Consider the following 16,636-nt stretch of genomic DNA (forward strand, 5'->3'; position numbering starts at 1 on the left):
GGCTGTATTTGCACGCAGACCACGGCTACATGCAAGGCAGGGTCTCCATGATTAAAAAAAATGAATCCAATGAATGAAAGGGGTGGTCAAGGGACAGTCAGGCTGGGGAGTAAAGGGCTAGATGATGTTGGGCATCCTCCAGCCAGGAGATGAGGTGGAGCTCTATCTGACTTGCAGCTTCTAATGCACATTGTGAGAAGCTCACAGCGTGCAGTCAGCAATTTCAGCACAGGAGAGGAGCATGTATAACACTGAAGATAAGGCTGGAGGCCCCCTGAAAATCAAAGGAGTCTCTCAGGATAGCTGCAGAAGGTGGGAGGAGCTGAGAACACAGAATTTTAGAGAAATTGTAAGGGAATCCCGGTGAGACGATCGGCGGATAGAAGTGCGCATGTGCAAAGAAATGCGTGATCGTGCACGTACACACGCACGGTGAAGATTGGCGCCAGACGGACTATTTAAAAGGTGCCTCTGCCTGTGCTGAGTGCTGACTGGTCTTCAGCTGTTCCCTGTGTCCTGCTCGTTCCTGTGTGATTTCCTTGTTGCTGGCCCGGCTTGTTCCTGACCTGACTCTGATTACTCTCCTGCTTGATACTTGTTCCTGACTTCGGCTCTGCTCCTGACGTTGACTTGCTTATGATTTGGTACCTCGCTGTCCACCCGTTGATGACCCTGGCTATTCCTGTGACATTGCTCCTGTCTCCTATCCCTGCTTCCTGCCTTGCTCTGGTGCACACCTGGCGACCTACCATACCAGCTCTGCATATTACTACTGTTCCTGAATCAGAGGTTCATCAGTCTTCCAAAGTCTCCAACTGCAAGAGCTGCAAACAACATCTGCTGGCGCTCTTGTCCCCCTGGTCCCTAGACACCCTCTGTTCCACTTTCAGTGGGGTCAGGGCTAGTGACACAAGTGAGGCCGACCTCGTCATTTCAGTCTCTTTCATGTACGTGACAGAAATTCAGGTTCCTGCTTCAGACACCAACTCCCTACCAGTACACCCCCCTCCCTGTGAAGTGACAGGCAGGTGCACAGCTTTGACCAGTTGCCTTCTCCCCTTGGTTTCCTGCAGGAACATGACTTGATGGCCACTCTTGGACATCCACCTGGTCCTCGGCCCCTGCCTTGACTGTCTTGTGGATGATCCGGCTCTACTTTATTCCATGTCTGGATCAGGCATTTAAAAAAATGCAACTGGAAAAAGACATCGGCAAATAAAAGCCAGGATTTTCTTTGTTACAGGGCCAACAATTCATTATTAGAAATGACTCCTTAAAAAGGACAGAATCCCTCCTGTCAGTTATGCGTAGTCCTGCACGTTTCCAGATCAGTGATTCGCTCCAGCGTTGGTGGGTGTGTCATTCCAGTGACAGTTCTGAGTGTGAGTATGTGCTGCTACAACACACTGTCACTGTGGGAGGGGTTAGCTGGCTATTGGTCAATGAGAGAGGCTTGTCCTCCCCCCCACCAGGACCACCCACTCTAGTGACAGCTCTCATACATGCTGCAATAGGGAAGTGATCTGTATTGGTCCAGCAAATCACAGTTCCTGCCCACTCCAGCCCCTCCTGTTAAAGTGATAGCTCCAGGAAAACCATCTCGTACGTGCAGCAAGTGATTCTCATTCATTTGTTTAGCTCTTTATTTTTAGGGAAAATCCTTGTAGAGCCCTTTTAGGGGCCCACTACTTTATATTTGCATTGAGGGTAACCATATTTTAGGAAGCCCTTCCAAGGAGAGTGTAGAAAACCTTTATATGCACCCCATCCCTGTCACTGCCAAGTGGTAAAGGTGCCCCACTCAAAACACAGAGATGCCAAGCAGTTCCTAGGCTACCAACCTTTGGCAATGCTGCTTGGCTTCCTACGAACCGATCTCCTGCTATCCTGTTCCTGGGCACTTTACTCAGTACGTTCTTCAAATAATTATTTCTAGTGGCTATCTGGTCTTTGAGTCCCCATAACTTCAACAATACCTGAGCCCTGAAGAAGTTGGAGATCTTTGAGCTCCCAAAACCCATTGGATGTGTTTTTATCTTCTTGTATGAATTTACATCCACATAAAAAGATGTTTGGAATCTTAGTCCCTTGGTCTGGTGGAAACCTTAGACTTTCTATACTGCTGAATGGTGGGGGCATCCTGCTAAAAACCCAACCATTCCAACCAGCTCCTAGGCTACCAACCTTTGGCAATGCTGCTTGGCTTCCTACGAACTGTGCTCCGGCTATCCTGTTCCTGGGCACTTTGCACAGTACGTTCTTCAAATAATTATTTCTAGTGACTATCTGGTCTTTGAGTCCCCATAACTTCTCCAATACCTGAGCCCTGAAGAAGGTGGAGATCTTTGAGCTCCCAAAACCCATTGGATGTGTTTTTATCTTCTTGTAGGAACTTACATCCGCATAAAAAAGATGTTTGGAATCTTAGTCCCTTGGTCTAGTGGAAACCTTAGACTTTCTATACTGCTGAATGGTGGGGGCATCCTGCTAAAAACCCAACCATTCCAACCAGCTCCTAGGCTACCAACCTTCGCAATGCTGCTTGGCTTCCTATGAACCGTGCTGCTGCTATCCTGTTCCTGGACACTTTACTCAGTACGTTCTTCAAATAATTATTTCTAGTGACTATCTGGTCCCTGAGTCCCCATAACTTCTACAATACCTGAGCCCTGAAGAAGGTGGAGATCTTTGAGCTCCCAAAACCCGTTGGATGTGTTTTGTCTTCTTGTATGAATTTACATCCGCATAAAAAGATGTTTGGAATCTTAGTCCCTTGGTCTGGTGGAAACCTTAGACTTTCTATACTGCTGAATGGTGGGGGCATCCTGCTAAAAACCCAGCCATTCCAACCAGCTCCTAGGCTACCAACCTTTGGCAATGCTGCTTGGCTTCCTTTGGAAGCTCACTCAGAAACTTCTTGGTTTCCAGCACACACTCCTCACTTGGAAACTCATTACAAAGCATCAGGTTTCCAAGGCTGGTTGAGGAATGCCAAACAGCTCTGATTGGTAACAGCCTTGGCTCTCTCCAAACAAAACTTTTTTTTATTTAGCCCAGAATGCAATGGGAAAGTGTTAGAACTGTCAATTGATTTTTAAGCAGCCTTTCCCAATCTTTTTTTGTCACAAACAAGCCCTAGAAATCATTTTCTGGTATTGGGGAACCCCTGCTAAAACCAATTCACTCATGGTCAGTGGGATGAATGTCCCTTACGTTGGTGGCCAGAAGGAAGACTGATGGTCAGAAGGAAGAATGTTCCTTACATTGGTGGTCAGTGGGAAGAATGTCCCTTAGAGTGGTGGTCAGTGGGAAGAATGTCCCTTACAGTGGTGGCCAGAAGGAAGAATGTCCCTTACATTGGTGGTCAGTGGGAAGAATGCACCTTACAGTGGTGGCCAGAAGGAAGAATGTCCCTTACAGTGGTGGCCAGAAGGAAGAATGTCCCTTACATTGGTGATCAGTGGGAAGAATGCACCTTACATTGGTGGTCAGTGGGGAGAATGCCCCTTACATTGGTGATCAGTGAGAAGAATGTCCCTTACAATGGTGGCCAGAAGGAAGAATGTCTCTTACATTGGTGATCAGTGGGAAGAATGTCCCTTACAATGGTGGCAAGAAGGAAGAATGTCTCTTACATTGGTGATCAGTGGGAAGAATGCTCCTTACATTGGTGATCAGTGGGAAGAATGTCCCTTACAATGGTGGCCAGAACGAAGAATGTCCCTTTCATTGGTGATCAGAAGGAAGACTGCCCCCTTACAAGGGTGTCCAATAGGAAGAATGTCCCTTACATTGGTAGTCAGTGGGAAGAATGCACCTTACATTGGTGGCCAGAAGGAAGACTGCCCCCTTAGATTGGTGGCCAGTAGGCAGACCCCCCCTTACATTGGTGGTGATTAGGAAGAATTTCCCTTACATTGGTGGTTAGTGGGAAGACTGCCCCCTTACATTGGTGGCCAATAGGAAAAATGTCCCTTATATTGGTGGTCAGTGGGAAGATTGCCCCTTACATTGGTGGGCAGTGGGAAGAATGCACCTTACATTGGTGGCCAGTATGACCCCCCCCCTTCCAGATAGCTTAAAAGATCAAGTGTCATTGGTGGCTCTGTTATGTGGTGTTGGCCCCAGATGGATGTCCTTCAGCCACATCTCAAGGAACCCTTATGAACCTCTGGAGGAACCCCCTAGACTTTCAATAAACCCTAGGTGAGAAGGGCAAGTCAAGATGAATACATGATGTACACTAATGCACCCTGTGTGCAGCCCAGTCACATCTGTCCATTGCTGTGCGCTGTGTTACCGCGTGTTACGTCGCACGTTAACGTGTTGCGTTAAGTCAAACCATTTAAATGAATGGGATACCAATGCACCGAAATGGACAAAAAAAGTTAGCTGCACTATTTGTTTCCAACCCAGTGCCCCAAAACATTGTATAACCGTGTGCTGTGAAGCATGCATGTCAGAGGTGTGTTGGGTTCATGGGTGGACATGCCTTGTGCTGCATTCATTTCTGCAACCTATTGCACTGGAAAGGTGTGAATGGGCCCCATCTAGTATCTCTGTATCCACACTGTACTTTGCTTGGCATTTCTTTGCACAGACCAGTCTGAGCGATACAGAAATCCTAGGTAACCTGACCTAATATAGGGATCAGAAGTGATCAGGACCACAGATGTCAGTCCCTGGCACGCTGGGAGTTGTAGTCCCTCACCATCTAGGTGGCAGCAGACAACCCCTGTCATGGCCAGTCCCTCCCAGTATACCCAGTCCCTCCTCTGTATCCTCCCAGTATACTCCAGTCCCTCCCAGTACAGTCCAGTCCCTCCCAGTGTAGTCCAATCCCTCCTCTGTATCCTCCCAGTATACTCCAGTCCCTCCCAGTACAGTCCAGTCCCTCCCAGTACAGTCCAGTCCCTCCCAGTATAGCCCAATCCCTCCTCTCCTCCCTCTCAGTCCAGTCCCTCCCAGTATGCTCCAGTCCCTCCCCTCCTGCCCCCAGTATACCGAGTCCCTCCCCTCCTCCCTCCTCTCCTCCCTCCCAGTATGCTCCAGTTCCTCCCCTCCTGCCCCCAGTATACCGAGTCCCTCCCCTCCTCCCTCCTCTCCTCCCTCCCAGTATGCTCCAGTCCCTCCCCTCCTGCCCCCAGTATACCGAGTCCCTCCCCTCCTCCCTCCTCTCCTCCCTCTCAGTCCAGTCCCTCCCAGTGTAGTCCAATCCCTCCTCTGTATCCTCCCAGTATACTCCAGTCCCTCCCAGTACAGTCCAGTCCCCTCCCAGTCCAGTCCAGTCCCAGTGTAGTCCAATCCCTCTGTATCCTCCCAGTATACTCCAGTCCCTCCCAGTATAGCCCAATCCCTCCTCTCCTCCCTCTCAGTCCAGTCCCTCCCAGTATGCTCCAGTCCCTCCCCTCCTGCCCCCAGTATACCGAGTCCCTCCCCTCCTCCCTCCTCTCCTCCCTCCCAGTATGCTCCAGTCCCTCCCCTCCTGCCCCCAGTATACCCAGTCCCTCCTCCCCAGTGCTCGGCCTGCACTCTGTCGGTCGGTCGGTCGGTCCTCTGTCGGTCTGCGGACGATCATGGCACTGAAGATCCAATGTGTGAAGACCAAGCCGTACCAGGACCAGAAGCCGGGCACCAGCGGGCTCAGGAAGCGGGTCACCGTCTTCCAGCAGAACCCCAACTATGCCGAGAACTTCATCCAGAGCATCATCTCCTGCACCGAGCCCGGCGACCGACAGGACGGGGTGCTGGTGGTCGGGGGTGACGGCCGATTCTACATGAAGGAGGCGATCCAACTCATCATCCAGATCGCTGCTGCTAATGGAGTGAGTGGAGGATGGGGGAGGGGGCCTGGCATGGGCTAGAAGAGCGTTATAGGGGTGCAATAACCGGGGGGGGGGGGGGATTGAGGTACAAAAAGTTGGATAGGGGTGCAGTAACCTGGGGAACGTGGGGGTGCAATAACCTCAGAGGGGGGTTGCCATATTATGGATAGGGGTGCAATAACCTCATGAGTTCTGGATGGAGGTGCAATATTGGGGGGTTGCAATAATTATGATAGGGGTGCAGTAAACAGGGAAATGTGGGGATGGAATAACCGGGGGGTATGGGGGTTCACTATCTTGCAATTGGGGTGCCATGCATTAATGAGGGTATAGGGGTGCAATAACCTTGGGGGGCAATAATGTAGATAGATGTGCAGTAACCTGGGGAATGTGGGGGTGCAACAACCTGGGGGGGGGGATTGAGGTATATTAATTTGGATAGGGGTGCAGTAACCTGGGGGATGTGGGGGTGCAATAACCTCGGAGGGGGGTTGCCATATTTTGGATAGGGGTGCAATAACCTCATGGGAAAGGGGAGTTGCAATAACTGGGGGGGGGGGGTTGCAATAATTATGATGGGGGTGCAATAACCTGGGGGGTTGCAGTAATTTGAAAAGCAGTGCAATAACCTGGAGGGGTTGTAATAATTTGGATAGGGGTACAATCAGGGGCGGACTGACAACTCATGGAGCCCCCGGGCAATAGGGGATCATGGGGCCCCTGTGTCCTTGCCCACACTCAAAGCACACCCAAAAAAGCCTATAAAAAGGTACCAGGGGCATTTCATGGGGCCCCTTACTGACCCTGGGCCCTCGGGCAATGCTTGAGTGCTCGAATGGTCAGTCTGCCCCTCGGTACAATAACCTGGGGAATGTGGGGGCGCAGTCATTCTGGTAAGGGCACAATATCCCAGGGGATGTGAGGTGCAATATCTCGAGGATGGATTTGGAGTATTCTGTCTTTGGAGAGGGGCACAATAACCAGAAGGATATTGGGGGTACAGTCATTTTGATGGGGTGCATTAACCTAGGGAATGTGTGGGTGCAAGATCTGGAGGAATTTGAGGTATTATGATGTGAGGGAATAGGGGTGCAATAATTTAGATAGGGGTACAATAACCTGGAGAAATATGGGGGCGAATGCTGTGGGGAGGGAATAGGGTTGCAATAAAGTGGGGGTGAGCTATCTTAAATGAATTGCGGCGTTATGTTTTGGTGAGGGGATAGAGGTGAAATAACTTGGGGTGTGTGGGGCAATGTCTTTATGAGGGGCTAGGGGTGCAATATCTTGGAGGCCATCAGGATACAATAACCCAAGGAAATATATGGCCAAAATGCTAGGGAGTGAATGAGGGTGCAATAATCAAGGGAATGTAGGAGTGCAATATCTTGAGAGAATTTGGGTGCTATGTCTTGATTGGGGGGTCAATAACTTGGTCAATAACTTGGGGATGTAGCAGTGCAATATCTTGGAAGGAATTGGACTGCTATGTCTTTGAGATGATATGGGTTGCATCATCTAGGAGAGCATACGGGTGCAATTACCTGGGAAAATATAATGGGCAATATCTTGGATAGGAGATAGGGGGTGCAAAACCAGGTGAAAGTAGGGGTTCAATATCTTGAGAGAATTGGGGTGCTATGTCTTGCTGGGATGAGGGTTCTATATCTTGGGTATGTAGGGGTGCAATACCTTGAAAGGAATTGGAGTGCTGTGTACTTAGGAGATAAGGGCGCCATACCCTGGTGAAGTATGAAGGACGATATTTTGGGGAGGGATTGCATGCACGATAACCTGGGGAATGCAGGGGTGCAATATGTTAGGAGGGCATCAGAATGGGCTAATAACCTGGAGAGTGAATATGGTGGACCAGTCTGGAGTATCTAGGCGAGCAACAGAAGTGCAAAATCCTTGAGAAGGCTCGTGGTCCAAAATCGATGCTCAGTAAACCGTGGGCTAAGAATACGATTGTAGTAAACTAATGGGGAGGTTGCAGTCGTCTGAGTATTTGACACAGGAGGGGTGTTACATGAGATTTGTTTTTAATATTTATGTAGCACCCTGCAGAAAAGGTTAAACCAGGGGTCTCCAAACTTTCTAATCAAAGGGCCAGCTTACTATCCTTCAGACTTTAGGAGGGCTGGACTGTGGTCAGTGGGAGTAGAAAATGTTCTGGTGTTGTTGGGAGTGAGCAATGCCCCATCATTGGTGTCATAGAGAGGAATAGTGCCCCATCATTGGTGTCAGTGGAAGGAATAGTGCCCCATCACTGGTATCAGTGGGAGGAATAGTTCCCCATCATTGGTATCAGTGGGAGGGATAGTACCCCATCATTGGCGTCAGTGGGAGGAATAGTGCCCCATCATTGGCGTCAGTGGGGGGAATAGTGCCCCATCATTGGCGTCAGTGGGAGGAATAGTACCCCATCATTGGCGTCAGTGGGAGGAATAGTGACCCATCATTGGCGTCAGTGGGAGGAATAGTGCCCCATCATTGGTGTCAGTGGGAGGAATAGTGCCCCATCATTGGTGTCAGTGGGAGGAATAGTGCCCCATCATTGGTGTCAGTGGGAGGAATAGTGCCCCATCATTGGTATCAGTGGGAGGAATAGTGCTCCATCATTGGTATCAGTGGGAGGAATAGTGCCCCATCATTGGTGTCAGTGGGAGGAATAGTGCCCCATCATTGGTATCAGTGGGAGGAATAGTGCCCCATCATTGGTATCAGTGGGAGGAATAGTGCTCCATCATTGGTATCAGTGGGAGGAATAGTGCCCCATCATTGGTGTCAGTGGGAGGAATAGTGCCCCATCATTGGCGTCAGTGGGAGGAATAGGGCCCCATCATTGGCGTCAGTGGGAGGAATAGGGCCCCATCATTGGCGTCAGTGGGAGGAATAGGGCCCCATCATTGGCGTCAGTGGGAGGAATAGTGCCCCATCATTGGCGTCAGTGGGAGGAATAGTGCTCCATCATTGGTATCAGTGGGAGGAATAGTGCCCCATCATTGGTGTCAGTGGGAGGAATAGTGCCCCATCATTGGTGTCAGTGGGAGGAATAGTGCCCCATCATTGGTGTCAGTGGGAGGAATAGTGCCCCATCATTGGTATCAGTGGGAGGAATAGTGCTCCATCATTGGCGTCAGTGGGAGGAATAGAGCCCCATCATTGGCGTCAGTGGGAGGAATAGAGCCCCATCATTGGCGTCAGTGGGAGGAATAGAGCCCCATCATTGGCGTCAGTGGGAGGAATAGAGCCCCATCATTGGCGTCAGTGGGAGGAGTAGTGCCCCATCATTGGCGTCAGTGGGGGGAATAATGCCCCATCGATGGTGTCAGTAGAGGATTAGTGCCCCATCATTGATGTCATTGGGGGAATAATGCCCCATCAATGGTGTCAGTAGAGGATTAGTGCCCCATCATTGGTGTCATTGGGGGAATAATGCCCCATCAATGGTGTCAGTAGAGGAATAGTGCCCCATCATTGGTGTCATTGGGGGAATAATGCCCCATCAATGGTGTCAGTAGAGGAATAGTGCTCCACTTTTGGGGTCAGTTCTAGGAATAATACCACATTGTTAATGCCATTGGGAGGAATAGTGCCCCAAGGGCCCGGTAAAGGCTAGCAGAGGGCCGCAGTTTGGAGACCACTGGGTTAAACCATTCACATCACTTTCCTATTCTCAAAGTATTTTTTTCTTTATTTTGGGGGGGGGGGGGGGTTACCCTGATTGGTGTAATTGGATTTGGGTGAGCTAATCATGTGTATGGGGGGGAGAATGTAATTGCAGGGCTGGTGACATCTCTTGGGTGAAGAGGTTTGCTTCGTGCAGAAATTATCTTGGCGGGGGATGTGATAATGCTTTTATATTCTGGGACTGTTCTAGTCAAGGGGTGTGATTACTATGGCCGTGATCTGGGACCAGCTGAGGGAGATCTTTGTTACCACGTTTTCTTGCGTGCGTTAGCAAGGTGCATTCAAAGTTAATGGTGCTGCCGCGAGCCTGCAAAGGAGATGTGCGTTTTTTTTGTGTGTGTGTATTGCAGGAATGTGCGATTTTGCATGCAGTCCCACATTGCAAATATGTGAACCTCCAGCCGTCTGACCTGTCTGTATGTGATCATGAGTAGTCAGGGGCATTATTCCCGCAGGCATGTTCCCTCTGTATAGTACAGACCAGGATCTGCTGTGATCTTGGGATAACCTTGTCTGTATCCCTTACATCACATGACGTAATGAGAGCAACCAATCAGGTGGGTTTTCCTCTGCATACCCAAGGATCTGCTGGGAGAGGTGCGATGTGTCTTCCATAAATATTTATATACAGAGCCTGTGTCTGATTCACCATCAACAACTGGCTCATTGGAATCCGTTTATATAGTAAAGGTATAATAATAATGGCAAGTATGTAGCGATATTATTAACAATGTAACAACATTTGTAACAGAATAAAAAATAGTAGTAAACGTGCAGCAACAAGAGTAACACAATAATAAAATAATCGTAAACCTGTAGCAATTAGAGTAGAAAAAGAAAAATAGCAAACGTAGCAATAAGAGCAACAAAATAAAAAAAAAAATAGTAAACGTGTAGCAATAACAGTAGCGAAATAAAAAATAATGCTGGTAGCGTTTGCTGTGTAAAAAAAAAAAGTGTGTTTTTAGCGTTTTTTTTGCATTAGCGTTAAGCCACGTTTTGCAGCGTTTTTGCATTATTGCAGTTTTTTTAGTGTATTTTTACATAAAAAAAATATTTTTTTGCTCTAAGTCCAAAAACACCAATTTGCCACGTTTTACTGCGTTTTTCAATGTTAGAGCATTTTTTGGGGGGCTTTTTCGAGCAAAAAAACACTGATTCCAGGCTATGTGTGCATGGGCACACAGGATAACACGCCGGGGATGGACACGTAGGATAACACGCCGGGGATGGACACGTAGGATAACACGCCGGGGATGGACACGTAGGATAACACGCCGGGGATGGACACGTAGGATAACACGCCGGGGATGGACACGTAGGATGACACGCCGGGGATGGACACGTAGGATGACACGCCGGGGATGGACACATAGGATAACACGCCGGGGATGGACACGTAGGATGACACGCCGGGGATGGACACGTAGGATGACACGCCGGGGATGGACACGTAGGATGACACGCCGGGGATGGACACGTAGGATGACACGCCGGGGATGGACACGTAGGATAACACGCCGGGGATGGACACGTAGGATAACAAGTGGGAGAACATGTTGGGGGGGTTTACTGACTGTAGAAAAAAAGCACAAAAACAGCCGCTGTAAAAACGTCCCGTGTGCGTGAGGACTAATAGTAACAACATAAAAAATGATCAGTAAACGTAACAATAATTGAAATGTTCCATATCACTGCCATGGCCGATGCTGGTTGTGATTTGGAAGGCCAGCTGTCTCTGCAGCGATAGAAGGTTGAAGCCCTCGCAGACCGCAGACCGCGCCGCCACTCAGAGGACGCAGAAGAAGAGCTGGAAATGAACAGCTGATCACAGGGAGACGACTGATCTTGCCATAACCTTGCGGGACGGCACTTGTGTGACCTTTGACATTTTCAGTGACCTTGCAAGCATCCAGAATAGAGTTTCAGACTCCTCTGAATGGCAGTGCCATCAGCTTTGCATGTGGTCGTGTTAGCCGGATCCTTAAAGCTGCCTGGGGCCAGCCATATTGGGGTTGCTATTTGAGAAAATGCTAAATTCATTCCGAAAATCTCAGGTTTCCATTCTGAGAAGCTGGAAATGGTCATTTGCAACCCTCAAGTGCGATGAATTCTGCACCAAAAAAGAGGTGCAGAATTCTCTGAGCCTGGTTGAAAGTATGCGCATATAATTACACAGGGGGCTCCATGACGTTAGCGAGGGGCCTATTCACACTGTTGCATTATAAAGTGGGTTAGGGACTGATGTGAATGTACAATATGTATGTAAAGTGCTGCGTATATTGACAGCGCGATATAAGTACCTGAAATAAATAAAGCAGTACAGGGCTGCCCTATAAATCTGGAATGTATTGTCACTACTTGACACAGAAAGCCCCACACTGCTACAGGGGGTATGTAGTAATAAAAAAAAAAAAAGCATGGGGTTCCCCTTTAATCCATACACACACTTATCGTGGCATGCAGCCTGTGTAACCAGGTACAGGGAGGGCAGCAAGCTTCCCCCCTCCCTTCCTATACCATAGTAGACCACATGCCTTTCTACACTGGGGAGGGGGGCTACGAAGCCTGACCCCCCCTTCCTTTGCAAGGCATCAAATATTGAGGAACGAGTTCCTCTTCCCTACCTCTGTGTCCCCCAAAAAGGAGGTTAGGGTAATAGTAAAATGGTGGGAACATATAGTGGAGTCTATAAAGCCCCCAGGAGAAGGAGCACAGGGGTACATTACACCCCCTTACCCATTCCCACATTGAGCTAAAAGAAATATAAACACTGAATTAAAAATCCTTTAACCCCTCGCCCTCCAGAGGATTCCCCCCTTTTCCTGACCAGGCCATTTTTACAATACTGCGCTGCGTTACTTTAACTGACAATTGCGCAGTCATGCAACCAGGGGCAGACTGACCATTTGCGAACTCGGGCACTGCCCGAGGGCCCGGGGTCAGTAGGGGGCCTCATGAGATGCCCCTGGTACCTTTTTCATAGGCTTTTTTGAGTTTGGGCAAGGACACAGGGGCCCCATGATCCCCTATTACCCGGGGGCCCCATGAGTTGTCCGTCCACCCCTGCATGCAACGCTGCACCCAAAGTAAATTTTTGTCCTTTTTTCCCTCATGAATAGAGCTTTCTTTCAGTGGTATTTGATCGCCTGTGCGGTTTTTTTATTTTTTTTCGCGATAAAAAAAGACCGACAAATTTGAGAAAAAAAACGATATTTTTGACTTTTTGCCATTAAACATGTCTAGTAAAAAATTTTTTTTAAAAATCACATTTCGTCATAAATTTAGGCCAAAATATATTCTGGAAAGAAGAATGTAGCCACGGAAGGCATGTACTCCTGCGCTGAACTGTAGACTCCCTGCTATTGGTATCCCCGCATGGATTAGAGAAATGCAGGCCTTGCTGCCCTCAATGGACCAGGGAAATCCAAAAGAAACTGTGTGTAAGACAAAAAGAGGGCGCACAGGCCTAGTGCATTACCTTTAAAAATAGCATTTATTAATAAAAAGTAAAATACTAAATAAAATGATGTAAAATCGGATATACATGGGAAGCATGTCACAAGGGATGCCGAGTGGTACAGGAAAATAATTATAAATATATTCTGCTCCATGTCTTTTGCTAAGAAAACCAATCCCAATACGTGTAAATGAATTGGTTTTACGTGAATATCATAGTTATTATGTTATAACGTCTACAAATGGCGGTATAGATACTGTCCCTGCAAACGTTTTGGAAAGGTTGTCAACTATACAGAAAGGGGGCACTGTGGGACCTTAATAAAGGGCCCTGGGATCAGTGGCAAGGGCCCCTGAGACCAATGGAAAAGACCTCGAGATGGGGTCAGGGGGGCTCTTCATGGTTTCTTTCACCGCGGCCCTGAAGGTTCTATTCACGCCACTGATAGTTCCAGCCATCCTAAAGACCTCTGTAGTGGGTCACATCGATCTGCACATCAGATGTTCCCTGTTGTCTACACACAGTGGCTAAATGGTTAGCACTTCCGCCTGGCAGTACTAGGGTTGTTGGTTTGAATCCCAACCACGGCACCACCTGCCTGGAGTTTGCATGTACTCCCTGTGCCTGCATGGGTTTCCTCCGGGTATTCCGGTTTCCTCCCAAAGACATGCTGGTAGGTGAATTGGCTCCTGTATAAATTGTCCCTAATATGTGTATGTATGAATGTACAGCACGCACACTCCGCTCCTCACAAGACCTCCTTCTCTCTAGTTCCCTGGTCTCCTCCTCCCATGCCCGCCTCCAGGACTTCTCCAGGATGTCACCCATCCTCTGGAACTCCTTGCCCAAACCCATCAGATTATCACCTACTCTCCTCTCCTTTAGGCGCACCCTGAAAACTCACCTCTTCAGGGAAGCCTACCCCACCCCCTGCTAACTTGCCGACCTCCTCCACTCTTCCTACCACCCCATCCCCCACAGCTATCTCCTCCTGTGCCACCATCCCCTCCCTCCTAGATTGTAAGCTCCAAAGAGCAGGGCCCTCGATCCCCTCATGTTTTGCATTGTATTGGTATTGTTCTGTCACATGTTCTGTCCCCCTCTGTAATGTACAGCGCTGAGCGAACTATTGGCGCTTTATAAATACTGTATAATAATAATAATGTGAGTTATGGACCTTAGATTGTACGCCCCTTGAGGGTTAGGGACTGATGTGAATGTACAATATATATGTAAAGTGCTGTGTAAATTGATGGCGCTATACAAGTACCTGAAATAAATAAATGTCTATGGACAGCTTCACCATCAATGGTTGCCTTATCTGAACGTTCATGTGAATGCAGCAAAGATGCATGTGAACACTCTTGGTGTTGGGTTGTCTTGGAGAGGACAAAAGTGATGGAACCTGAATTCTGTGGTTATTAGATCTTGTACATGTGGGATTCAGCCTGTCTCAGGACAGTGTGACAGCGGGAGTGCTCAACCACATGTAGACCTTGGAGGCCTCTGATGTGGCCCTCAAACCAGAGAAGATACTGCCAGGGGTCGGCAACCCTTGATTGCGATATGGACTTGCCATCCCAGGGCGAATAGCTTCATCAATCCTTCTGCATTTGAGAGTGGGTCCAGGAGAGACAACTGGCTACAATGTCATCCTTATTTGCTTGGTTGTCATATGGCTTGCTGCCCTGGGGAAGTCTAAAACCACTGGAACCATAAAACAAAACCGAGGGCCCCTCGGCCTAGTGCATTATCCTTACAACATGTATTTATTGTTACAATGCTATGTATTCTGCTCACAAGCTCATCAAATAAACATAGTTCCATCAAATCCACGATACATCGTGTCATCCCACAGGGCAGATAGGACCTCCAACCGGCTAACGCGTTTCAAGGACTAGGCTTTTCCTCAGAGCCAACCAGCAGCATCAGAGTGCATCAAGGCGGCAGCAGAGGGAGCAGGCACTGCAGAGGGAGCAGGCACTGCATAAACCAATGCTTTCTCTTTAGCGCCGGCTCCTGTCCCATGTGGAGTGATACCGAGTGCACTTTACCTGGGACCTTTCTAGCAGCCTGGGGACTGAAAGCAATGCCAACAAAAGCTGGAAGAGGAAAGGAAGGTCAGTGTATTAACCATTTCCCGTCCGGCCCATGTACATAAACAGCTGGACGGGAGCAGTGCAGGAGCGTGTTGCTGTTCATAAATGGCGCCCGCATTTACAGGCTGTGCGCGCTTCCTGGGAGTGTGCAGCACCGCGATCTGGTCAGATGCCAATTAATCTTCCACAGTAGATTTAAATTATGGGAAGAAATTAGAAGAATTTAACCACTTCCTGTCCGGCCCATGTACGCGAACGGCTGGACGGGAGCAGTGCAGGAGCGCATTCACTGCCTGTGCGTGCTCCCTGGGAGCGTGTGGCACTGCGACCCAGTGCCTGCTGTGTCCTCCAGACACTGCAGAACTCCGATCACTGTTTGTGACCTCTGTGTGAGGTCCTGATCATGTGATCACTGATTGGCCAATCAGTGATCACATGAATAGTAGTAAGCAAGATGTCACTTCTGACATCATTGCTTACTACGTGTGAAAGCTGAATGATCACAGAGGTCACATGGTACAAGGCTAGTCACAACAGCCTTGTACCATGTGACAAGCTGTGAACAATCACAGCTCTCACAGTATTTCTCAATGGCTGCAGGAATGCAGCCAGAGAGAAGGAGAAATGATTGCTTTTACACCCATAAAGGCTATAAAAGCAATCAGTGTAAAAAAAAAAAAAATCTTCATCACCCCCCCACAAGTAGTACAGTGTCACTATGGTGACACTGTACTGCTAGGGTGACAGTATGTTAAAAAAAATATAAAATACAAATGTAAAAAAAGTTTTTGAAAAATTATAATTTTTGGTTATAAACTAATTTGAGGTGGTGTGTGTTGTGTTTTTTTTTTTTTTTTTTACTAAACAGATAACTGAATACATTTTGGCCAAGATTTCTGAAGGAAGATTATTTATTTGCAAAATTTTATAAGAAAAACACTTTTTTTTTTCAAAATTTTTGGACTTTTTCATTTATATAGCAAAAAAATCAAAATCCCAGCGGTGAATAAATACCACCAAAATAAAGTTTTATCTATCTCAAAAAAAATGCTAAATTCATAAGGGTACAGTGTTGCATGACCGCGCAATTGTCATTCCAAGTGTGATAGCGCTGAAAGCTGAAAATTGGCCTGGACAGGAAGGGGGTGAAAGTGTCCGGACTGGAAGTGGTTAAACTTCACATACACTTCAGTGCGTTTTGCATGCGTTTTTGCACGTTTTAGGGTGTGGAAAAATGCAGCATGGTGTACTTTTCTGCACTGCAATGGGGTGAACTATGTCCATAGGATAGCCTGGAATATGGACAGTCTGTGCAGTTGGATGGCAGTCAAAGATGCATCCAACTACAGCCCACTGCGTTAGGTGTGAAAGGGTCCTAAAGCCTGCTGGCTGCAGTTTAGTAACATTTGCAGGTCTTGCCCCTCTCCCAGCATGTGTCTGCACTGACGATGGAGAAGCAGCAGATTGATGAGGAAGGATAAGCGCAAGCTTGGTTGGGAAGGAAGCTGTCACTCAGCCCACTGCAGCCCAATCGACTACGGCCAGAGCATTCCCTGTGC

The 16,636-nt window shown here is 48.2% G+C and overlaps 1 protein-coding gene across 1 annotated transcript in view; it reads left to right on the plus strand.

The window, feature by feature from the left end:
- Positions 1-5,504: 5,504 nt before the first annotated feature.
- PGM1 (phosphoglucomutase 1) overlaps positions 5,505-16,636 on the plus strand; it is an 88,211-nt gene continuing 77,079 nt past the window's right edge. The window contains exon 1 of the mRNA XM_089653388.1: positions 5,505-5,825. Within this exon, the coding sequence (XP_089509514.1) occupies positions 5,577-5,825 (249 nt within the window). The 5' untranslated portion in view covers positions 5,505-5,576. The remainder of the gene's footprint in view (positions 5,826-16,636) is intronic.

This window comes from Staurois parvus, unplaced genomic scaffold (assembly GCF_062004578.1).
Source record: "Staurois parvus isolate SC_StPar_1 unplaced genomic scaffold, SC_StPar_1.0 ptg000709l, whole genome shotgun sequence".
In the NCBI taxonomy this organism is placed as follows: Eukaryota; Metazoa; Chordata; class Amphibia; order Anura; family Ranidae; genus Staurois; species Staurois parvus.